Source organism: Thalassophryne amazonica, chromosome 5 (genome assembly GCF_902500255.1).
Source record: "Thalassophryne amazonica chromosome 5, fThaAma1.1, whole genome shotgun sequence".
NCBI lineage: Eukaryota > Metazoa > Chordata > Actinopteri > Batrachoidiformes > Batrachoididae > Thalassophryne > Thalassophryne amazonica.
Window position 1 is genome coordinate 125,002,976 of NC_047107.1, and position 25,218 is coordinate 125,028,193.

The 25,218-nt window shown below is 45.3% G+C and overlaps 1 protein-coding gene across 1 annotated transcript in view; it reads left to right on the forward strand.

Moving 5' to 3' along the window:
- Positions 1–8,889: 8,889 nt before the first annotated feature.
- si:dkey-91m11.5 (PH_BCR_vertebrate and RhoGAP_Bcr domain-containing protein) overlaps positions 8,890–25,218 on the forward strand; it is a 117,275-nt gene continuing 100,946 nt past the window's right edge. Inside the window, 9 exon segments of the mRNA XM_034171280.1 lie at positions 8,890–9,017; positions 9,020–9,112; positions 9,114–9,300; positions 9,303–9,389; positions 9,392–9,432; positions 9,434–9,512; positions 9,515–9,898; positions 9,901–10,125; positions 10,128–10,268. Coding sequence (XP_034027171.1) covers positions 8,907–9,017; positions 9,020–9,112; positions 9,114–9,300; positions 9,303–9,389; positions 9,392–9,432; positions 9,434–9,512; positions 9,515–9,898; positions 9,901–10,125; positions 10,128–10,268 — 1,348 coding nt within the window. The 5' untranslated portion in view covers positions 8,890–8,906.

A 25,218-nucleotide genomic window follows, 5' to 3' on the forward strand; every position in this document is an offset into this window, starting at 1 on the left:
CTGTTGTGGGTCCGTGTCACTACACTTTCCCAACAGGATATCTCGGCAATCAATCCGGGGATTGTGTTTAATCATCCATGGAAAACCCAAAATGACGCGGGAGGTAGAAGGAGTTACATAAAATCAGTCTCCTCCCGATGATTCCCAGACACCACCAGAGTTACTGGTAATGTCTTATGTGTGATTAAAGGAAGAAGGGCCATCTAGTGCCCGCACCTTCAATGGTGAAGGAAGCGCCACTAGAAGGAGCCCTACTTCCCTTGCCCATCTGCTATCCAGCAGATTCCCTTCTGAGCCCGTGTCCACCAGTGCTGGGGCTTGAAGGGTTAGATCCCCACTCAGGATCATAACTGGGAGTCGTGCAGATATACGCTGTGTCCCACGTGAATTTCCTGGCCCACCCTTAGCCCAGTTTCTAAGGGCAGGCGTTGGTGTTTAACCGCTTGGGGCAGTTCTTATGCAGATGCTCACTCGAGCCGCAGAAAAAACACTCCCCGTGGGCCAGTCTCCTCTGTCTATTGGAAGCTCTTAATTTGGCCCTGTTCATGTCCATAGCATCGTCAGCAGGGGAGCTGTAACCACATGGAGTGCCAAGGCTGTGGAGCGTGGGGGGGCGGAACCTTTTCGGACCCGGAAGGGAGGGACGGCGCACGCCCGGCCACATCCTTCGTCTCGCTCCTGTCGACGTTCATCTAACCGATTGTCTAATCATATCACCAGGTCGATAAGCCCGTCCAAGTCCCGCGGCTCTTCCTTAGCCAGCAGGTGCTCCTTCAGGACCGACGACAGTCCGTTTACGAAGTGGCGTGGAGTGCAGCAGTATTCCAGCCGGACCTCGCAGCCGCGATGCGGAAGTCGACTGCATACTCGGCAGCACTCTGACGCCCGGTCTCATAGACAGCAGCACTGTTGAAGCAGTCTCGCCTCTGTTTGGGTGATCAAAAACTGTTCTGAACTCCCTCACAAACCCAGTATATGTCATTAGGAGCCATGAATTCTGCTCCCAGAGCGCCATAGCCCAGGCGCGTGCCTCACCTCGAAGCAAATTAATCACATAAGCCACCCGGCTGGCGTCCGACGCCTAGACGGGACGCTGTGCGAAGACGAGCGAACACTGCATCAAGAAGTCTGCGCACGTCTCCACACAGCCTCCGTACGGTTCCGGGGACTTATGTATGCTTCAGGGATGGTGGGGGGGGGGGGGGGGGGGTCGTTGTTGCATGACCATTGGAATGTCTATATTTGGCACCAGGACAGCAGGAGGAGGATGCAGCAGCGCCCTGTGCGCGCGCTTCCACCTGAGTGATTGAGTACGGTGTTCTGTTCGGTCATTTGATCTAGCCAAACAGTGAAGGCGGTGAGGATTTGCTGCAACTCACTAACCACGCCTCCTGCTGGCGCCTGTGCACCCTCCTCTTCCATTGGTTGTCCAATGGTCGGTTGACGCCCCTCGGAATCCATGACGCTGGCCGAGATATCCTGTTGGGAAAGTGTAGTGACACGGACCCACAACAGGGGGTGCAAATGAATGGACAATGGATGAGCCAAAAGTATAACACTTTACTGTTGTGAAATGTGCACAACAAAATACAGACAATTGCAGAATTTGGAATACTGTCAATGTATAAAGGTGACGTGCGAGCAGGCTCGAGGATAGAAGACGTCTGTCCAGTGAAGAGCCGGATCCCCCACAATTTCCACTGCCAGTGGATCTGGAGTACACCGGAGCCGCCAAGTCCTGAGTCCCCAGGTGGCCACCGTCTCAAGCTGTCAGATCCGGTACTGCTGGCAGGAAGCAAAGACAGGAGAAAAGGTGAGTGTGGGTTCACACCCAGCAAACCTTCAACACACTGGTGCAGTTCCTTGGGGTGGGAATAACACCTCCACCTCTAGATCTCAGTTCCTTTAGTATTCGTGCAGATACCAATGTTCACTTTACGAGTGCAGAAGTGTGGAGCGGGAAACGCCGACTCCTCCCAACTTTCTCCAACTCAGCTGAAAATGAATTTGGCTACGTCTGCAAACTCAAAGTCACAATTTAACAGCTCCAAGCTTTGGTTAATGACGTCTTGCGGGACTTCCTGCACCGATTCGTCTTCGTATATCTAGACGATATACTCATCTTTTCCCCGGATCCTGAGACCCATGTCCAGCATGTACATCAGGTCCTGCAGCGGTTGTTGGAGAACCGGCTGTTTGTGAAGGGCGAGAAGTGCGAGTTCCACCGCACCTCTTTGTCCTTCCTGGGGTTCATCATCTCCTCCAACTCCGTCGCCCCTGATCTGGCCAAGGTTGCGGCGGTGAGAGATTGGCCCCAACTGACAAGCCGTAGGAAACTGCAACAGTTCCTCGGGTTTGCAAACTTCTATAGGAGGTTCATTAAGGGCTACAGTCAGGTAGTTAGTCCCCTGACAGTCCTGACCTCCTCTAAAGTCTCCTTCACCTGGTCGGATCGGTGCGATGCCGCGTTTATGGAGTTGAAACGTAGGTTTTCGACTGTGCCAGTTCTGGTGCAGCCCGATCCTAGCCGCCAGTTTGTTGTTGAAGTGGATGCCTCTGACTCAGGGATAGGAGCCGTGCTGTCCCAGAGCAGGGAGTCCGACAAGGTTCTCCACCCATGTGCCTATTTTTCACGCAGGTTGACCCCGGCAGAACGGAACTATGACGTGGGCAATCGGGAACTCCTGGCGGTGAAAGAGGCTCTTGAGGAATGGAGACACCTGTTGGAGGGAGCTGCGGTACCGTTTACGGTTTTCACGGACCATCGGAACCTGGAGTATATCAGGACCGCCGAGCGGCTGAACCCCAGGCAAGCCCGCTGGTCACTGTTCTTCGGGCGTTTTGACTTCCAGATCACCTACCGCCCCAGGACTAAGAACCAAAGATCTGACGCCTTGTCCCGGATCCACGAAGAGGAGGTCAAGACCGAGCTGTCAGATCCTGCGGAACCCATCATACCCAAGTCCACTATCGTGGCCACCCTCACCTGGGACGTGGAGAAGACCGTCCGGGAGGCCCTGGCACGGAGCCCAGACCCGGGAACAGGCCCAAAGAACCGCTTATACGTCCCACCAGAGACCAGAGCTGCAGTCCTGGACTTCTGTCACGGTTCCAAGCTCTCCTGTCACCCGGGGGTGCGAAGAACCGTGGCAGTGGTCCGGCAGAGCTTCTGGTGGGTGTCCATGGAAGCCGACGTCCGGGAGTATGTCCAGGCCTGCACCACCTGCGCCAGGGGCAAAGCGGACCATTCCAGGACTCAAAGTCTACTACAACCGCTTCCAGTGCCTCATCGCCCCTGGTCACACATAGGCCTGGACTTTGTCACAGGCCTCCCACCGTCCCAGGGCATGATGACCATCCTCATGATAGTGGACCTATTCTCCAAGGTGGCCCACTTCGTGGCCCTCCCAAAGCTCCCAACAGCCCAGGGACTGCAGACCTCCTGGTCCACCACGTCGTACGTCTGCATGGGATACCAACTGACATTGGTCTCTGATCGTGGTCCTCAGTTATCCTCTCAGGTTCTGGAGGAGTTTCTGCAGAGAACTGGGGGCCACCATGAGTCTCTCGTACGGGTATCACCCTCAGACGAATGGACAGGCAGAGCGGGCTAACCAAGAGCTCGAGCAGGCCCTCCGCTGTGTGACATCCGCGCACCCGGCGGCCCGGAGTGACCATCTGGCCTGGATCGAGTATGCTCATAACAGCCAAGTGTCCTCTGCCACCGGCCTCTCCCCGTTTGAGGTGTGTCTGGGGTACCAGCCCCCATTGTTTCCAATGGTGGAGGGAGAGGTCGGTGTGCCCTCGGTCCAGGCCCACCTGCGAAGATGCCGTTGGGTGTGGAGCACCGCCCATTCTGCCCTGGAGAAGGCCCGGACGAGGGCCAAGGCCCATGCAGACCGCCGGCATTCCCCGGCCCCTGCATACCAGCCCGGGCAGGAGGTGTGGCTGTCAGCTAAGGACATTCCTCTGCAGGTGGACTCCCCCAAACTGAAGGACAGATTCATTGGGCCATTCAAGATCATCAAAGTCCTCAGTCCGGCCACAGTGAGGCTCCAACTCCCAGCTTCACTGCGGATCCACCCTGTCTTTCACGTTTCCAGGGATACAACCGCACCACACCTCACCCCTCTGACACTCCTGGACTGGCGCCGCCAGTCTGCCCGGATCATCGACGGGGAGCCGGCATGGACGTACGCCGACCCTGGACGTCCGCGACGGGGCCAGGGGTTCCAGTACTTTGGTGGACTTGGAGGGTATGGGACCGTAAGAACGCTCCTGGGTGAAGAGGAGCTCATCCTGGACCCCGCCCTCCTGGCCAACTTCTACACCCGACACCACCGACAAGCCTGGTCGGGCACCAGGAGGCGCCCGTTGAGGGGGGGGGGGGGGGGGGGGGGTCCTTTGTGTGGGGGCCGCTGAAGAGGAGGTACTGCTTGCCCTACCACCAGAGTGCGCCCTGCCTGAATGACAGGTGCCACTACATTTCATCACCATCCCATAAAGCCAGACAGCATCTCCACCGCTCGCTGCCGAGATATCATCTACCATAGAAGGAAACTCTCAGCCGTCTGTTTGTGCCTTCAGCAGCTAAGTTGGTAGTAGTAACATTTCTTTACTTCTAAGCTTGGAGCTGTTAAATTGTGACTTTGAGTGTTGCAGACGTAGCCAAATTCATTTTCAACTGAGTTGGAGAAAGTTGGGAGGAGTCGGCATTTCCCGCTCCACACTTCTGTACTCGGAAAGTGAACATTGGTATCTGCACTATAGATACTAAAGGAACTGAGATCTAGAGGTGGAGGTGTTATTCCCACCCCAAGGAACTGCACCAGTGTGTTGAGGGTTTGTTGGGTGTTGAACCCACACTCACCTTTTCTCCTGTCTTTGCTTCCTGCCAGCAGTACCGGATCTGACAGCTGGAGACGGTGGCCACCTGGGGGGACTCAGGGACTTGGTGGCTCCAGTGTACTCCAGATCTGCTGGCAATGGAAATTGTGGGGGATCCGGCTCTTCACTGGACAGACGTCTTCTATCCTCGAGCCTGCCTGCACTCACCTTTATACATTGACAGTATTCCAAATTCTGCAATTGTCTGTATTTCGTTGTGCACATTTCACAACAGTAAAGTGTTATACTTTTGGCTCATCCATTGTCCGGTCATTTGCGTCCCCTGTTGTGGGTCCGTGTCACTACACTTTCCCAACACTTTAAGCCCAATTGGCGAATCTGCTGGACGGTTGGACTTAAAGGTTCAAACAACAAACTGTTAAAGTGACTAAAATAACCAAGTGGGCCATTTATAACCCGTTATATTTCATAGAGAAGTTTTGTCTTCTTCGTGGTTCAATTTGTGCTATCACACCTAAACCCCCTCCTTTATCTATGAGCAGGTATTTTAACATGTTCTCATGTTATCTACTACTATAAGCAACAGGTTGTCCGTCATCGTGTCCCAAGGTTTTTTGAAATGGAGCAATGTCTCCACCTGGTGGACATTTACCATCATAGCAGGTACAAAACAGAAATAATGAAGGTCCTGTCGTCCCTGGGGTTTTTTAGAAAGTGATGAAAATGTACTGGTTTTCATTGTTTTATTGGGCCATAAATTGAGTAAACTTTGAGTATCATCTAAGTATCTCATTGCAGTGTTGCAGACCGAACGGTTCCCCCCTAAAAATCGGCCCCCGTGCCTTCACTGCGCATGTGTCATTTCAGAACGTCAGCAGCAATTCACTGATTATTGCCTCATTTCTGCTTAAAATTGCCTTGTTTCTGCTTAAAACTGACTTTAGAATGATTTAAGAGGTTTTACTTTGAAATCTGGTGGTTAATAATCACATTACTCCCTTTGATCGCGTTGTGTGTAGAGACTCAGAGTCAGACTCAGAGTCAGTCTCAGATGTGCTGCTGTTGTGCTCTGACTGCTTCCCCTGCCTTTTATTGTGAAATAATGCTGAATTTATGTGGAAATGATTGTTGTACAAAAGCTTCAGATATCTGTCGCTGAAAAAGATGATGACTGGAGTGCAGTCTGAAGCAGAAACGAGGCAATAATCAGTGAATTGCTGCTGATGCTCCAAAATGACGCATGTGCAATGAAGGCGGGGGGGACTGGGGGGGGGGGGGGGGGGGGGTGTTGGTCGGCGACACCGGGCCAAGCGCCCTGGTTTTCGGTAATCAAAATATGGTTACCCTAAGTTAGTCAAAGAGAAAAACCAAATGATCTGCACAGCCACAGCGCTCCCAGACAAAAATTTTTATTGAATAAAAATTTTTGTCTGGGAGCGCTGTGGCTGTGCAGATCATTTGGTTTTTCTCTTTGATATTTTTTTGGTCCTGCACGCCTTTTTATGTGCCTTGGATGTGCGTGTCTTCATTGCATCACCCTAAGTTAGTCCCTATCCACGAGGTCTGACTCAACCACTTGCCTTTGCCTGAACTCTCTCTGTCTGCTCCCCTTGCAGGAAGTTCCAGATCACCTGACTTTTGGCTATTCATTCATTCTTTATTTGAAGCAGACAAATGAAGTCCATATGGTATTAAAAGAAAAATGGTATTAAAAGAAAAAGACAAGTAAAACATTCATTTAAACAATCTGTCCATCCAATGATTTCTCAAAGTACAGGTGTAACGACAACAGCTCAGTTGAGGGTTAGTCATAGTTTGTATGATGGAATTTTCAGATTCCTCCAACTGCTGCATGAATTTCAATGTTAAATGTCTCAGCAGAGCTTCACAGGTGGGAATATGTGCATCCACGAACAACTGACTGGCACTGTGCCACCTGGGCATCTTCATCAACAGCCCAAAGGTGTCATTATAGGCCACAATCAGTCTACGGATTGTGCACCGCCTATAGTTCCACCACAAAGGGGTCGTGTACAGTGGGGTACAAAAGGCTTTAAACAAGGCACATTTCACCTTAGGAGAGCACATACAGCATGTTTGCCTGAGCATACAGGTTACAGTATTGTCTTTTAATGTCTCTGTTGTCACACCAGTCAGTAGTTAAAAATGTTCAAGGTATTTGACTTCATTTGAGAGCATGAGCGACTTATCACACAGATAAAACTCAGAGAAGATCACATCTTTAGCCTCCTTACTTCTCACAACCATTATTTTACTCTGAATGTGGTTATATAAAATATCATGTTCATTCCCAAACAGAGAGCATGTTTTTAACAAATGTTGCATCCCTGCACTGTATGGGGATATATCACCAGATCATCTGCATTTGGTTAACAATTGTTGTTCCAATGACACAGCCAGCTTTACAACTTTTAGGACAATTCATCACATTAAATAAGAGTGGAGAGAGAAGTCTTCCTTGCTGCACACCATTACTGACATGAAAAGGCTCCTAGAGAGCACTGTCCCACTTTACATGCATAACCTGACTTGTATACCAGGAAGATAGAACACGAATTAATCATACCTCTGTTGATTAATTTCAGAAATAAATTATGGTTTACTCTGCCAAATGCTTTTGTGGCATCAATAAAGCACAAAAAGACGAATTTAAATTTAGATACTTTCCCACACTTTCTTTAAGTGCATAGATGCACATGTCAGTGTCATGTCGCTTTTTGAAGCCAAACTGATTATCATTTGTCAAAACATACATTTCCAGTCTCGTGTAAAGAATATTCTCTAAAACCTTTGAAAGAACAGATGCAAGAGCAATTTTGCAAGCTATTCAGTTTACAGATGTGATAGAACTGGACAAGAGTCCATGGATTAAAAAAACAAACAAAACAGTCAAGCACATGGACAGCAGGGGACATCATCTAAAACTGGAAATTTTAATTCATTAATTAAATGTAATTCATTAATATCTGTATCAAGGCTTCTGCAGCAGCAAACGTTGTTGATTCAAAGCATACGTATCTTTCCAGGATCCCGACACACAACTTCCCATTATTCTTGCCACACCAATGGTTCCAATTTCAAAACTAGAAAAGCTGTCAGAAGTAAATTGACAATTTCACAGTAGGTAACATTTTTGCAATTAAAGATGTAACATTGGCACATTCTACTCCGTCGCTTGAAGGTTAAAGAGAGTTAAGATCACCTTGTTGTGTGTATATGTATTATTTCATGACAACATTCATAAAATTGCTGAAAAATGCCCTATCTGGCAATATTGTTGTAAGCCGGGGGCGGGGTGAGTTCTAATTGTGGCCCCGACCCCTCCTGTTAAGATTAAATTGTTTATTAAAATTGCAGTGATAATTGTGTTTTTGTTTGTCTAATTTTGCAAAAAAAAAAAAAAAAAAAAAAGATCAAAAAGGGTAGTCTGAACATTTCAGCCGACAGATGCGCTGTTTACTTGACGCACAGCTTCGTGTTGCAACACAACGAACTTTGGTCTGATCAGAGTATAGAAAAAGTGACGGAAGAGGAGCTGTTAAAAAGGGTGTGACGTGAGAATGAGGTGAAAATCAAATCTGCTCCACCGACGAAGGATTTTGGATGAAGGAGAAGCTCCGCGTTTTTCTCTGTTATCCGCATTATTTCAGCCTGTTATCAGTTTTTTTTTGTTGTTTGTTACTGTTTTGCTTATTGAAACCGCATTTTAAAGTGAATCCTCGGTGTTCCCGAAGACAGGGAGGATGTAAATTCCAGCCGTGTAGCTCCACCTCTTCGTGGTGTCGTTGAGGAACCAACAGCAGCAGGAACGCACAGGATCTCCAAAGAGCGCACAGACCGGCAAAGTGCTGTGGGATTTCCTCTGAAGGAGTGAAAACGTTCCAACCCTGGGATCCTGCCGTAAGTTAAGTAAAGGCAACGTATTTGCGAAGCACTTTGTTTTATGTCGTAGTTGCAAAATGAAAGGTGTAAATGAGAGACAGGCTGAGCACTTTTGTGCTCCTGTTGACTGAATGTTGTCCGTCTGAGTGGGAACCATGGTGGAACCGGTGGGATTTATGGATGCGTGGAGAGCCCAGTTCCCTGAGTCCGATCCACCTTGCATGGAGCTGAACTCGCTGGGAGACATTAAGCAGGAGCTGGAGAAAAAATTGCCAAAGCGTCCGTCAGGCACTTGAAAAAGAGGGTCAACAAGGAGCGTTTCCGGATGATCTACCTCCAGACTCTGCTTGCCAAGGAGAGGAAAGTCTTATGATGGGGAGCGATGGGGCTTTAAAACACCAGCTCAGACTGATGATGGGGAATTGATCCCGAGTGGCACAGACCCATCAAAGATCAAGCTCAGGTGAGCACCATTGCCTGAGCAGCAGGAGCGAGGAGCAGGCAGGACGTCCAGTTGGAAACCACATCCCGAAGAAGTTGATGCTGCATCCCCCAAACAGAGGCCGGCGTGATACTGGTCCACCAAGAGGCAGACACATCTGATGTCCCGGTGGGTTTGGGCGTCGTGGCGGCTCTAAGATCAACTTTGAGCGCATCAGGAGGGCCAACTCTCACACAGCTTGGGGATAGCAGAGGGTTACTGGTGACTGGCGCTCCACAGAAACCTTTCTATGGGAACATGGAGTACCATCATGAGCGGGGTTGGTCAAAGTTAATGACAGGGAAGTCTCGGACAAGATCAGCACCCTTGGGTGTCAGGCCATACAGATGGAGCGAAAACGGTCCCTGCACTCCCTGCCGGGGAACCTGTCAGTTGCCACAGGGGACCTCAGCAAGTCTGTGCAGAGAGGACGAGCCACAGAGGGTAACTACAGCCACAATGGGTCATATGAAGACACAGAGGTCATCCCACCCTTCTTGAAAGAGAGCAGTGGGACCCAATCCACTGGGACAAAGTCTGAGCGACAGCTGGTAGAGTGCCAGCCGTACACCAGTGTGTATGTTGGGGGAATGATGGCAGAAGGAGATACCCGAATCATCCACATTAAAGACCACAGCATCGAAGAGGATCCACACCTCACCTGGCCAGGCGCTCCTACTCACCTGGCAGCTTTGATGACATAGGAGGTGGCTACACTCCAGATTGTAGCTCTAATGAGAACCTGACATCCAGCGAAGATGACTTCTCCTCGAGCCAGTCCAGCCATGTGTCTCCCAGTCCCACCACCTGCCAGATGTACAGGGAGAAAAGCCGCTCACCCTCTCAGCATTCCCAGCAGTCCTTTGAGAGCAGCAGCCCTCCCACACCCCTATCCCAAAACACCTGAAGCAGCAGGTGATGGTTTCTGAGGCCTCTGTGATCACGGCCCATAAATCAGGCCAGATTTGCCCAGTGAATGGGGACTCCACCACATCCTGCAGGACCTCTCAGGACAACAGCGTTCAAGGAGATCTGGGTAGGTCTGCAAGACACAGTGCAATTAAAGGAATATTGTTTCACTCACAGCTTCAAAAAGAGAAGAAGGTTTTGATGTATAAAACCATTTAATAGCACTTTAAGGACTCCTACTAATCACGGACTGAAAGATGTGTGAGCAAGAGCCGACCTCAATACACAATTAGGCGCTGACCTGTAAAATGCACTTGCAATCTTTTTAAGCCCCAGTTTTTGTTTTTTTTTTTGACCTGATCTGCTTAATCAATCCAGAAATGGCTTTTGGAGCACTTTATTAGATACATAAAGGAGGTCACATTTTTGCCTCAGACTGACTGTTAGCAGGAGCCAACTTATTTGTTTGTTTTAGTGAAACTTGGTGGAAATCTTTCCTGTTACTCAAGAAAGAATAAAGCATTTTGGTGAGCCTCAGGATGTAGATCCAGCAGTGAAAATTCTGGAGTTCTGTGATCATGTTGCCCATATCTGTCCTTGGAAAGACACTTCATCTACATTGTCCCAGTTCACCCAGTTGTAAATGGGTACCAGCCTCGGCTGGGAAAGTGACATGTGATGGGTTGGCAACCTGTCCAGGGGGGCTCATAGACTCTCATTGGCTTCATGTCTGGTCCCAGTGGTCCCCCTGCCAGTGGGCCTCAGGGCTGGTATAGAACTCACTATTATCATTATTATTATTTTATTATTATTTTCAAAATTAAACCTCAGTTTCTTTTTTTAATAATTATCTTTTTATTTGGAAATACATGTTATAACCCAAGTACAAATACATTCACACTTTTAACTATTATGTTATACAGAACCAAGTATCTTGTAAATGCGATGGAATTTCTTGTTCCAAAGGTTTTTAATGGCCATATGGCTGGTCCATTTCCTTTTTATTTTAGCACCGTAAGACAGGGTGAGAGAGAGAAAGAAGGGAGAAAAGAAAGAAAGAAGAGGCAGAAGAACATATACAGTTGAACTTTTTACATCCAGAGGGTTATGAAACAACAGTCAAAAACACATGAAAATACATTTTAAAGAGTGTTTACAGCATTCTAGTTTCAGTTTCTTCTTTAATAATGTTTGCATGAGTTGATTTGTGATGCTCCATCTTTGAATGAGATACGTTGTCAAAAACTGGTAAAACATTTTGTTTAAATGCACCATCAAGTCTGGGAGCATGCACTCGCTACGTGTAATCAAGAGACCCGTTGAGCCGTCTTTTCAGGAGCTGAAACAAGAAGTCGACGGGTAATTTTCTGCAATGATGCAGCACAGCATCCAACCAGAGTCAATTTTATTGACATAAATGATCACGAGTGTGTGTCAGTCGCACTTTGCTTAATAGGCTCAGTGCAGATGCAGTGATAACAGCCACATCTGTTCTCACTCAGCATCAGTGCTGCACGCAGAATGTTTTAAAAACATATTTTGCTCTCCTTTGCTTCAAATATGTACACAGTGCGTTTCTGATGCAGGGAGCATGTGATATACCCTTCTTTCTGGCCAATCAGGTAGCAATCGCCACATAAATAATCATGTTTTTCTCCTCGTGTCTATTTTTCCTCCTGGTAGCAGAGACAGTATAGATGTGTAGTCAGATGTGCAAGGGGATGAAAGCCCCCCCTTTACAGTAAAGGTCCACTTTTAAGAAGTTTTAAATATATTTTTGCATAATAATAACAAAGTGGCTACTGCCACAGTACTGTGTCAATAGGAAATCCATTTGTCTATTGACACAGTCAATCATATTCCACATTACATCGGGCGTAGACTGTAACCAATCCCAATACGGTTACTCTATTGCCACAGTACTGTGCCAATAAGTAGCGTGTGCCACACTGTGTCAAATCCGAAAATGGATTTATGAATGAATATTAATAAATGGAACCTATTCCCTGTTTTCAACCTATTCTCAAACTTTACATGGGTAAGAAGTCAATAACAGACAGAACAGGCAGAACAATTTATGTAACAGAGTCACTCATTGGCACAGAAGGAATGGCGTCATCTGATTGGTGCTGTGTCAATAGTAGTTTGTGACAAAGTACTGTGGCAGTAGGTACTTCTTAATAATAATAATGATGAGAATTAATGTATTTTTAACAACCTTAACATTCAATAAATGTTACTCCGAGTGTCCTAGTTTTACTATTGCAGTGCTGCACTAAGTGTAATGATTAAATATTAAAAAAATCTGTTTACTGATTAAATATAAAAAAATTTGTTTACTTAAATTTGTAAAAATAAATAAAAGTAATAAAAATATGGATTGCCCAATAGATCCCCAAATTTGCATTAGTAATTCAGGTGCACATTTTGAATCTCTCCCTCGGCTATATGACATCCATTTCTCATGCTCTGGATAGCACCCTAGGTGTCGCACTTCAAGGCATCCACAGCACCACAGAACCGCCTTGAGTCTTGGTTGGCAAACGCTCAGGCAAAAAACCATTCCCGCCTCTCAAAAGTACCCATCTATCTGCCACCGCCATGTGAAGTCTGGACTTCTCATTGGCATTTGCAGCCACGGGGGGCCCTCAACACTCAGGCACTTATGCGCGGGATCATGCAAAGACAAAATACACCGCATGGTGGAAATGTCAAAGCTGATACTCCCTCATAACGCAAAGTGATATTCCTCATCTTAGTCTCCCTAAGTAACTGCTCATTTGATTCAAAGTCATTCCATTGGCATCCAAGAATCCTCCAAAGAGACTCAGTACCAAACACATCCAGTCATCACCTGAGGCCACTGGATGCATCATCCCAAAGAGAAATATTCCTTTTCGTCCCATCTTTGTGTGTTTGATGAAGACATTGTGCCCCAGTGTCAGGCAGGATTTTGTGGGTTTTTGACATCCAGCCAAAATTGGGTATTGAACCCACACATCCTTCTGTTCTTGGACTGTCTACTTTACCATGTCCTGGAAATGATATTTATCTTAACCACCCTCAATGTTTAGTTTTTTTTTTTAATGTTTTTGTTTGTTTTAGTCATGTAGATGCCACCTAACCAGTAATCTGAGGTGATGACTGGGTGCCTTTGGTATTAGGTCTCTTTGGAATGATTTTGTGTGAAACGGTTACTGAGAGAGACTTAGATGAAATGTACTAAGGCTGAATGTATCTGGCGGCGCCAATACCTTTTGCAGATGAATGAAAAATCTAAATGGTAAATGGATTGCATTTATAATCCATTTACCAAAATCTAAGACTTTAGAGTGCTGCTGACCTAATAGTTGTGGGAGTTGGATGCAAACGATAGTCCCAAGGTTATGACTGGATGCGTTTGATACTAGGTTTGTTTGAAGGATCCTTGAGTGCGGCTGGAATGACTTTGTGTTCAACAAAGGGTTACTTAGCAAGACTTTGAGGCATATCAGTTGCGTTGTGAGGGAGTGTTGGCTATGACATTTTGGTCATGTGGAGCATTTCTCTGTGCATGATCCATCATGCAGGTGCTTCAGGGTTGACTACCCCAGCAAGTGGAGAAGGCCAAGGGGAAATGCACCTTTTACATGGGTCCAACCAACAGATGGATTGGTAATCTGCTTGAATGGGTGCCATTCAGAACTCTGGCCGGTTCTGTAGTAGTGTGGTGGAATCAGTGACCTGCAGCATCAGTAAATGCTGACAGACCTGACCTGATCTAGATGTGTATCCTAAAGCCACAGGTGGTCAGGTATGTGCTCCAGTGTGAAAACATTGACCCACTTCAAAATGAGGATGGAAACTGGTACGGTGCTAAGATATCATTGGGATGTGGAAACTTGACTATGCGATCCTGAATGTGATTTGATTTGATAAGATGGATGCAGCAAAAAAAAAAAAAAAGAAAAAAAAAAGTGGCCTACTTGGCAGACTTAGATGTTGTGTTAAGTCATTCCAAGGAAGCGCGGTTGCACGTCGCACAGGTAGGAGGATACTTTCCCTGGGTCATGTTGGACGTCTTTGCCATCTTTAGGTTTTGATGGGCATGGTGCAGCGCTGCAGTTTTCTTCGCTTACCATAAATGCGCCTGACCTCCGGGTTTCACCTCTCTGCTCTTTGACTGTGTGCTGCTCTGACAGCGGCTGCCCCTGGGCTCTGCAGTCACTTGGCGCCATGCATCCTGAGTGTTTCTGTGTCAGCGCAGATGAGCGTTGTTGTCCGTGGTGCACAGTAATTAAGTTAAAGGGGTTTGCCTGTGTGATACATTTAGGGAGGCTCTTTGTTAAAACCCTGACACTCACTCCAAAAAAAAAAAAAGAGGATCGAGGGGCTTAAAGTGTGTCACATGGCTTCCAATCAAAGTGCGGTCCATTAGTGTTTCCTGTTGTTATGCGTGAACACAATGGCAGAATCGCTCATCAAGAACATGTATGGACATGTGAACAATATAACAATGTTAAGTGGATAAGGCAGTTTGGGCAACCTGATAGTGCCAAGGACAGGAGTGAGTGTTTCTGTGCGAGAAATGTTTTCAAAATGAATGATGTGCATTGTTGCTTCTTAAGCAGCGTTTCTGAGGCCAGACGTTGGGAGACACGGCGTGCAGTTAGAGTGGGGCCAGAAATCCACCCAAAATAAATCGTCCCTGTGCTGCAGCAGATGAAGCAGATGAACAGAATAGTGTGGTGATGGTGGTGTTTTGTTAATATAAAGTGATCGAAGCCAGAGGTCTTTGACACACAAAACATGTGACAAACAGAGACAGTCTGTGACGTAATCGGCATGTGCTGGAGATGAGTATGCTGCTCATGTGACTGAAACATAGATTCATTTTGATGTGTTTCCTCCACATTCCTGCTTAGGAGTTGACACTCCGTTATAGACATATTATAGTTGTTGGTTGTCTCATTTTCACGCATTAAGCTGCTTCTTGTATCTATATTATCTTGTATCTATGGCGCCTCTACTGGTGGTTGGCTCTCACTGCAGTATTGTATCACTTCCTGTTCCGGAGCACAGCGGTGTTTTTCTGTATCTGTTAGCTGTTTAATCTGCGTAGTTAGATTGATCTAGATAACTGCAGGATTGTCTTACAGACATAAAGACATGGATGACCTCTAATTTCCTGCTTTTAAACTCAGATAAAACTGAAGTTATTGTACTTGGCCCCACAAATCTTAGAAGCATGGTGTCTAACCAGATCGTTACTCTGGATGGCATTACCCTGATCTCTAGTAATACTGTGAGAAATCTTGGAGTTATTTTTGATCAGGATATGTCATTCAAAGCGCATATTAAACAAATATGTAGGACTGCCTTTTGCATTTACGCAATATCTCTAAAATCAGAAAGGTCTTGTCTCAGAGTGATGCTGAAAAACTAATTCATGCATTTGTTTCCTCTAGGCTGGACTATTGTAATTCATTATTATCAGGTTGTCCTAAAAGTTCCCTAAAAAGCCTTCAGTTGGTTCAGAATGCTGCAGCTAGAGTACTGACGGGGACTAGCAGGAGAGAGCATATCTCACCCGTGTTGGCCTCCCTTCATTGGCTTCCTGTTAATGCTAGAATAGAATTAAAATTCTTCTTCTTACTTATAAGGTTTTGAATAATCAGGTCCCATCTTATCTTAGGGACCTCGTAGTACCATATTACCCCATTAGAGCGCTTCGCTCTCAGACTGCGGGCTTACTTGTAGTTCCTAGGGTTTGTAAGAGTAGAATGGGAGGCAGAGCCTTCAGCTTTCAGGCTCCTCTCCTGTGGAACCAGCTCCCAATTCAGATCAGGGAGACAGATACCCTCTCTACTTTTAAGATTAGGCTTAAAACTTTCCTTTTCGCTAAGGCTTATAGTTAGGGCTGGATCGGGTGACCCTGAACCATCCCTTGGTTATGTTGCTTTAGACGTAGACTGTGTTTCATAATTATTGTATGGCCTTGCCTTGCAATGTGGAGTGCCTTGGGGCAACTGTTTGTTGTGATTTGGCGCTATACAAGAAAAAAGTTGATTGATTGATTGATAACTAGATACCGATTTATTTCACAGTGTAATCTTCACGTGCCTTAATTAAAGCACTCTCTCTGCTGAATCACCTCTAAATTATTCACACATGATTCACATTGTGTGTTTTTAGGAATCTGCTTGCTTAGCACAGCTACTAGCTCTTAGCCGGTTTAGCATGGTGGCTTCTCCTGTCTCTCCTGCACTTTTCTGCGCTGGGTGTGAAATGTTTAGTTATTCCTCGGCCTCCTTTAGCAGTAACGGTACTTGTAATAAGTGTAGCTTGTTTGTAGCTTTGGAGGCCAGGCTGGGCGAATTGGAGACTCGGCTCCGCACCTTGGAAAATCCTACAGCTAGCCAGGCCCCTGTAGTTGGTGCAGACCAAGGTAGCTTAGCTGCCGTTAGCTGTCCCCCAGCAGATCCCGAGCAGCTGGGAAAGCAGGCCGGCTGGGTGACTGTGAGGAAGAAGCATAGTCCTAAACAGAAGCCCCCTGTACACCACCAACCCGTTCACATCTCTAACCATTTTTCCCCACTCGGCGACACACCCGCCGAAGAACAAATTCTGGTTATTGGCGACTCTGTTTTGAAAAATGTGAAGTTAGCGACACCAGCAACCATAGTCAAATGTCTTCCGGGGGCCCAGAGCAGGCGACATTGAAGGAAATTTGAAACTGCTGGCTAAGGCTAAGCAGAAATTTGGTAAGATTCGGCAGTAATGACACCCGGTTACGCCAATCGGAGGTCACTAAAATTAATATTGAATCGGTGTGTAACTTTGCAAAAACAATGTCAGACTCTGTAGTTTTCTCTGGGCCCCTCCCCAATCAGACCGGGAGTGACATGTTTAGCCGCATGTTCTCCTTGAATTGCTGGCTGTCTGAGTGGTGTCCAAAAAAATGAGGTGGGCTTCATAGATAATTGGCAAAGCTTCTGGGGAAAACCTGGTCTTGTTAGGAGAGACGGCATCCATCGAACTTTGGATGGAGCAGCTCTCATTTCTAGAAATCTGGCCAATTTTATTAAAGCCTCCAAATCGTGACTATCCAGGGTTGGGACCAGGAAGCAGAGTTGTAGTTGTCGGCAGGCAGCCGGCGCGCCGCCACAGGAAAAACACCTCCGTTGGAAGCCTTAAGGACAAGTTGGAACATGTCCAGCTGTTAAACAATTTCTCAGATACTCACTCAGCTGAAAGCCATCAAAAGCCTCCTGGTTTTTACAAATGGTTATCAACACGGAGGTGTTTTTCCTGTGGCGGCGCGCCGCTCTGGCTGCCTGCCGACGCGCCAATCCATCCGCACGTCTTTCATTACAAAATCTCCTTTAACAGTGGAATGTCCGGATAAACTGCTGATCCCGACCTCTTCTGAAAGTTCTCTGTTCTCTCACGACATCCTGAGTCAACAGAGGCTTAAATTTGGAGGTTTTCAGCTCGAAACAGGCTGACAGTGGCGCCTCGGAGCGCTGCGCGACGTCCCTCTCCGTGGGAAGTCCTTAAAGCGACAGTAACACTCCATAATCTCTCATTAGCCGTTAAAATTTTCACCGAAAACCAGCTGAATTTCTCGAATGGTGTCCACTTCGATGTGCCTCACAGGTTCTGAAAAAATTTTGATAAAGCAAAGCGCCAGTCTCTCAGGAAGTTTTCAGACAAAGGAATTCCGACGGGAGGGGTGGACCACTCCTCACTCAAAGCCTGCCCACAGGCGAATGACGTAACCGACAGGCGTGAAAAAAGTCATGCATGCGCACGAGGGTTCAAGGTTGGCTGATGTAATTGCACGTGATTCAAATCCATATATTTTTTGAAAAAAATAAAAAGGTCGGATACTTTTCTAATAGACCTTGTATTTATTATCTATCGTCCACCTGGTCGTTACTGTGAGTTTCTCTGTGAATTTTCAGACCATTTGTCTGACTTAGTGCTTAGCTCAGATAAGATAATTATAGTGGGTGATTTTAACATCCACATAGATGCTGAGAATGACGGCCTCAACACTGCATTTAATCTATTGTTAGACTCAATTGGCTTCACTCAAAATGTAAATGAGTCCACCCACCACTTTAATCATACTTTAGATCTTGTTCTGACATATGGCATAGAAATTGAAGACTTAACAGTATTCCCTGAAAACCCCCTGTTGTCTGATCATTTCTTAATAACATTTACATTAATGGACTACCCAGCAGTGGGGAATAAGTTTCATTACAGTAGAAGTCTTTCTGAAAGCGCTGTAGCTAGGTTTAAGGATATGATTCCTTCTTTATGTTCTTCAATGCCATATACCAACACAGTGCAGAGTAGCTACCTAAACTCTGTGAGTGAGATAGATTATCTCGTTAATAGCTTTACATCCTCATTGAGCACAACTTTGGATGCTGTAGCTCCTCTGAAAAAGAGAGCCTTAAATCAGAAGTGCCTGACTCCGTGGTATAACCCACAAACTCGCAGCTTAAAGCAGATAACCCATAAGCTGGAGAGGAAATGGCGTCTCAGTAATTTAGAAGATCTTCATTTAGCCTGGAAAAAGTCTGTTGCTCTATAAAAAAAGTCCTCCGTAAAGCTAGGACATCTTACTACTCATCACTAATTGAAGAAAATAAGAACAACCCCAGGTTTCTTTTCAGCACTGTAGCCAGGCTGACAAAGTCAGAGCTCTGTTGAGCTGAGTATTCCTTTAACTTTAACTAGTAATGACTTCATGACTTTCTTTGCAAATACAATTTTAACTATTAGAGAAAAAGTTATTCATAACCATCCCAAAGACATATCTTTATGTTCGGCTGCCTTCAGTAATGCTGGTATTTGGCTAGACTCTTTCTCTCCGATTGTTCTGAGTTATTTTCATTAGTTACTTCCTCCAAACCATCAACATGTCTATTAGACCCCATTCCTACCAGGCTGCTCAAGGAAGCCCTACCATTAGTTAATGCTTCGATCTTAAATATGATCAATCTATCTTTATTAGTTGGCTATATACCACAGGCTTTTAAGGTGGCAGTAATTAAACCATTACTTAAAAAGCCATTACTTGACCCAGCTATCTTAGCTAATTATAGGCCAATCTCCAACCATCCTTTTCTCTCAAAAATTCTTGAAAGGGTAGTTGTAAAACAGCTAACTGATCATCTGCAGAGGAATGGTGTATTTGAAGAGATTCAGTCAGGTTTCAGAATTCATCATAGTACAGAAACAGCATTAGTGAAGGTTACAAATGATCTTCTTATGGTCTCAGACAATGGACTCATCTCTGTGCTTGTCCTGTTAGACCTCAGTGCAGCTTTTGATACGGTTGACCATAAAACTTTATTACAGAGATTAGAGTATGCCATAGGTATTAAAGGCACTGCTCTGCAGTGGTTTGAATCATATTTATCTAATAGATTACAATTTGTTCATGTAAATGGGGAGTCTTCTTCACAGACTAAGGTTAATTATGGAGGTCCACAAGGTTCTGTGCTAGGACCAATTTTACTCACTTTATACATGCTTCCCTTAGGCAGTGTTATTAGAAAGCATTGCTTAAATTTTCATTGTTACGCAGATGATACCCAGCTTTATCTATCCATGAAGCCAGAGGACACACACCAATTAGTTAAACTGCAGGATTGTCTTTCAGACATAAAGACATGGATGACCTAATTTCCTGCTTTTAAATTCAGATAAAACTGAAGTTATTGTACTTGGCCCCACAAATCTTAGAAACATGGTGTCTAACCAGATCCTCTGGATGGCATTACCCTGACCTCCAGTAATACTGTGAGAAATCTTGGAGTCATTTTTGATCAGGATATGTCCTTCAATGCACATATTAAGCAAATATGTAGGACTGCTTTTTTGCATTTGCGCAATATCTCTAAAATTAGAAAGGTCTTGTCTCAGAGTGATGCTGAAAAAACTAATTCATGCAATTATTTCCTCTAGGCTGGACTATTGTAATTCATTATTATCAGGTTGTCCTAAAAGTTCCCTGAAAAGCCTTCAGTTAATTCAAAATGCTGCAGCTAGAGTGCTGACAGGGACTAGAAGGAGAGAGCATATTTCACCCATATTGGCTTCTCTTCATTGGCTCCCTGTTAATTCCAGATTAGAATTTAAAATTCTTCTTCTTACTTATAAGGTTTTGAATAATCAGGTCCCATCTTATCTTAGGGACCTCTTAGTACCATATCACCCCAATAGAGCGCTTCGCTCTCAGACTGCAGGCTTACTTGTAGTTCCTAGGGTTTGTAAGAGTAGAATGGGAGGCAGAGCCTTCAGCTTTCAGGCTCCTCTCCTGTGGAACCAGCTCCCAATTCAGATCAGGGAGACAGACACCCTCTCTCCTTTTAAGATTAGGCTTAAAACTTTCCTTTTTGAAAAAGCTTATAGTTAGGGCTGGATCGGGTGAGCCTGAACCATCCCTTAGTTATGCTGCTATAGACTTAGACTGCTGGAGGGTTTCCCATGATGCACCCAGTTTTTCTTTTTATTCACCTCTTTTTGCTCTGTATGCACCACTCTGCTTTTAATCATTGGTGATTGATCTCTGCTCTCTTCCACTGCTTGTCTTTTTCCTGATTCTCTTCCCTCAGCCCCAACCAGTCCCAGCAGAAGACTGCCCCTCCCTGAGCCTGGTTCTGCTGGAGGTTTCTTCCTGTTAAAAGGGAGTTTTCCTTCCCTACTGTCGCCAAGTGCTTGCTCATAGGGGTCATTTGACCGTTGGGGTTTTTCTGTAATTATTGTATGGCTTTTGCCTTACAATATAAAGCGCCTTGGGGCAACTGTTTGTTGTGATTTGGCGCTATATAAATAAAATTGATTTGATTTGATATTATAATAGCCAGTTGGCCTCTGTGTGCATGTGTTTGGCTTCGATCACGGAGAAACTGGGGAGAACTGACATTTGCCATTTGGTATGCTTATGTATTTTGGGTGAAGGACGAACACAGCAAAAACTGAAAGTTAATAGGACATAAGCTACACACAAAGCTAGCTTAAACAGGTGGGTTTTGAGTTCTTTCTTGAAGGAGGGAAGGTCGGGGCAAGCACGGAGTGGTTGGGGCAGAGAGTTCCAGAGGGTAGGGGCGGCAATGGAGAAGGCTCTGTCTCCCCAGGTTTGGAGCCTGGTCCTATAGGGAAAGGACAAAAGGTTTGTGTCGGAGGAGCGGAGAGAGCGTGATGGAGTGTGGCAGTGGAGGAGGTCAGTGAGGTATGTGGGGGCTAGGTTATGGAGGGCTTTGAAAGTGATCAGGAGGATTTTGAAGTGGATGCGTTGAGTGATGGGGAGCCAATGGAGGTTTTGTAGGATGGGGGTGATGTGTTCTCGAGTGTGGGTGTGGATGAGGAGACGGGCAGCAGAGTTTTGTATATACTGTAGTTTGAGTATTTTAGAAGGTGAACCATAGAGGATGCTATTGCAGTAGTCGATTCTGGATGTGATAAAAGCATGTATGAGGGTTTCAGCAGCGGAGAAAGTGAGGGATGAACGGAGACGTGCGATATTTTTCAGATGGAAAAATGCAATCCGGGTTATTTGTTTAATGTGTGGATCAAATGAGAGGGTCGAGTCGAGAAGAATTCCAAGATTACGGACAAGGGGGGGATGGGTCGAGCGTAGTGTTGTCAAAACAGAGTGAAAAATGGGTTGATTTTGTGATGTTTTTAGGGCCGATGATGATGATGTCTGTTTTGTCAGTGTTTAATTTCAAGAAATTGTGTTGCATCCAGGTTTTTAAGTCAGACAGGCAGTGGGTGAGGATGGAGTGAATGTTTATGGATGTGGTGGAAATGTAAAGCTGTATGTCATCAGCATAACAGTGGAAGTGGAGACCATGATGACGGATGATACGTCCGAGAGGGAGAATGTAGAGAATGAAGAGGAGAGGACCAAGCACCGAACCTTGGGGAACGCCTTGAGATAGGGGGGCTATGGAGGAAGAGCAATGGTTAACATAGATCAACTATTGCCGGTTTGTGAGGTATGATTGAAGCCAGGAGAAGGCGCAGCCAGTGATGTTGAGGGAGGTCTTGAGGCGAGACAGGAGGATGGAGTGGCTGATGGTGTCAAAGGCAGCGGTGAGATCCAGGAGAATGAGAATGTTGAGATGGCCGGAGTCAGAGGAGAGGAGGAGATCATTGGTGACTTTAAGAAGAGCTGTTTCAGTACTGTGTTTTGGACGGAAGCCGGATTGGAAGGGTTCAAATAGACTGATGGAATTGAGGTAGGTTTGGAGCTGATCAGCAATGACCCGTTCTAGGATTTTAGACAGAAAGGGGAGGTTGGATGTGGCCTACTGTGCGTGCTAAGCTCTATGTGCGTATCTGCCTTTGATCACAGGCAATCTGGGGAGAATTGAAATTTGCTGTTTGGTATACTGCTGTATTTTGGGTCCAGGATGAATGCCGCCAAAATGGAAACTTAATAGGACTTTATTTTTGGAGAAACTACAGATAGTAGCTAGATTCGCATGCTATTCCAGCAGAGGGCAGTAAATCATCTACGTATATATTCAAAGTGTGCATGCGTGCCTGATTTTATTTAGTAAGTACATAATCTAATTGTAAATACGTTAAAAATACATGTATGACACGAGTCACAAGAAAGTGAAAACAGTTATTTCATTGTGGTCCATTTAATGACAACATAGAAGTAATAATAAAATAATGATGATGATAATAATAGGATGTACATAATAACAAGAACCTAAACAATTTATAAATACATTAGGACAGTAAATTAACATTAAAAATTACATAATTAACAGGAAATAGGTTGTGTTCTTCTTCTAAAAACTATTGAGGTCTAAGGTTCTAAAAACATTCTGGACTCACACGTCATTCCAATTTATTATAGAAACTTTGCATCATTTATTACCACCCTTGAAAAATGTCAGCTACCTATTTTATAAAAGCTACCCAATCTAGAGTCCGTGGATCCTTAGGGGCAACGCGCTAGGTTTATATATTTGAGTCGAGAACAAATATGGATCCATGGGATATATTAGTGCCTGTCGTAGGTTTTGCCAAAAACTTAGTGCCACCAGACCAGCACTTCTTGTGCTTGTTTTCCAAAGCCTAGCAGTGGCCACCCGACCTTTTGCTTTGTAAAGGAAAGACACTGGCAAACAAAATCAATTCAAGCTTCATGTAACTTCATGTGACACAGAGTTAAAGAGCTGCAGCTGCATAAATCAGGCTTTACATTAATTAAATAAATCATCATAAATTCTAAATGTATGTAAATTTGATAGCTTAACTATTTTTATATTTATTTTGATAGCACCTGTACCTGGATGTGTTGCTGTCTGTGGTTAAATGAGTTAAAAAAAAAATGTTGAAAACATAAAAGGTTCATTCAGTAGTTCAGCGCAGTTGGAACCAAAATGGCGCCATGTTCTGAGTTGGTGCCACTCTAGTTCCGCCGTGCACAGGTGAAGAATGGTGGCACTTTGAGGATGATTTACGTGAAACATAAAAATGTAAATGTTGACTAGAAGCTTAAATTAGCACAATGAACAAACTGAACAAGTGCGACTCAATTTTTTAGGCTGAACTGTCGCATGGTTTTACAAGAACATCATGTTAATCAGTTTATGAACGGATTAATTCCATCCGATTGTTATCTGAGTGGAATCATGCATTGTGCTGTAAACCTACTACATAATCAGGTTTTATTCATCTTGAAAAAGCCTGAAATTCACCACATTCTTTAATAAAACAGACAAAAATCTGTCATTTATTCATTGACATTAACATATGAATGAATGAATGGGTTAGCAGAGAATCCTTTTTATCACATGAATAATCTGCCTCTCTTGTGCCCTTTGACCTCTGATACCCTCTGTCATGCTGTTGCTGTGTAACCTTTGTTCAGAGGAGGCGGAGCTAAGAGTGCAGCAACTTCATGTGCTTCATGGATTAGCAGAAGTCTGGATTTATTTTCTGAGGTAATAAGGCGGCATGCTGCTGGATTAGGTTTTGGGCAGGGACGTCTTCTAATAAACTCTCTTTGTTGTGGTCGGTGAGTTTAAGGGAGCAGTTGGAGGGTTTTTTGCTTTCTTTCCGGGCTTGTATAAAACACTGCATCATTCAGTGAAATCCATTAAATCAGCCTGGCAAAGCGACCGTAATCCCCCTGTAAAAGAAGCCTTGTGCACCCGTTAGATTAAGCATTCTGTAACAGTGTGTACCGGGAGATTCATTGTACCTAAATGGGACTTTCTGGACTTATTTTCAGCTCTTTGCCACAGAATATGTGACTGCTGAAGCAGACAGAAAAATGACGAGTCCCCGCTGACGTCTCTGAGCATTTTTATCTCGACCAGCGAGGTCACATGAACGTCGATCCACTATGAAGAAGCCTTTATGTGCCTCTCTGTACTTCACATGTGCCAGGTATCAGCCTCTAATGAACCACGACTGACCTGCCATTTGAGACCCATCCAGCCTCAAATGGCTCATGTCGCCGCATATGATCCATGTCAAGCCACATATGATCCACGTAACGCGACGATGGTGTACACTTAGGCATGGGTTTGGTCCAACCCTCCACTCCTCCCACACTTGTTCCCTTTAAAGTGTGGGTTTTCAATTGACAGCATCCATTCAAGATGTTGTCACATTTTTTTAAACACAGTCCAAAAAAAGATGCTCCCGCAGAGCCCCGCCGCTGTGCGCATAAGTGCGTCAGGCTGCAGTTCACGTGTTCCAGAGTCATTAAATGTAGGAGTTCTGTGTGTTCAACCAGCTCTGTGACAAAAAAAAAAAAAACACCACAGTGAGGTGGCTGCTTTAATCAATCAATCAATCAATTTTTTTTATATAGTGCCAAATCACAACAAACAGTTGCCCCAAGGCGCTTTATATTGTAAGGCAAGGCCATACAATAATTATGTAAAACCCCAACGGTCAAAACGACCCCCTGTGAGCAAGCACTTGGCTACAGTGGGAAGGAAAAACTCCCTTTTAACAGGAAGAAACCTCCAGCAGAACCAGGCTCAGGGAGGGGCAGTCTTCTGCTGGGACTGGTTGGGGCTGAGGGAGAGAACCAGGAA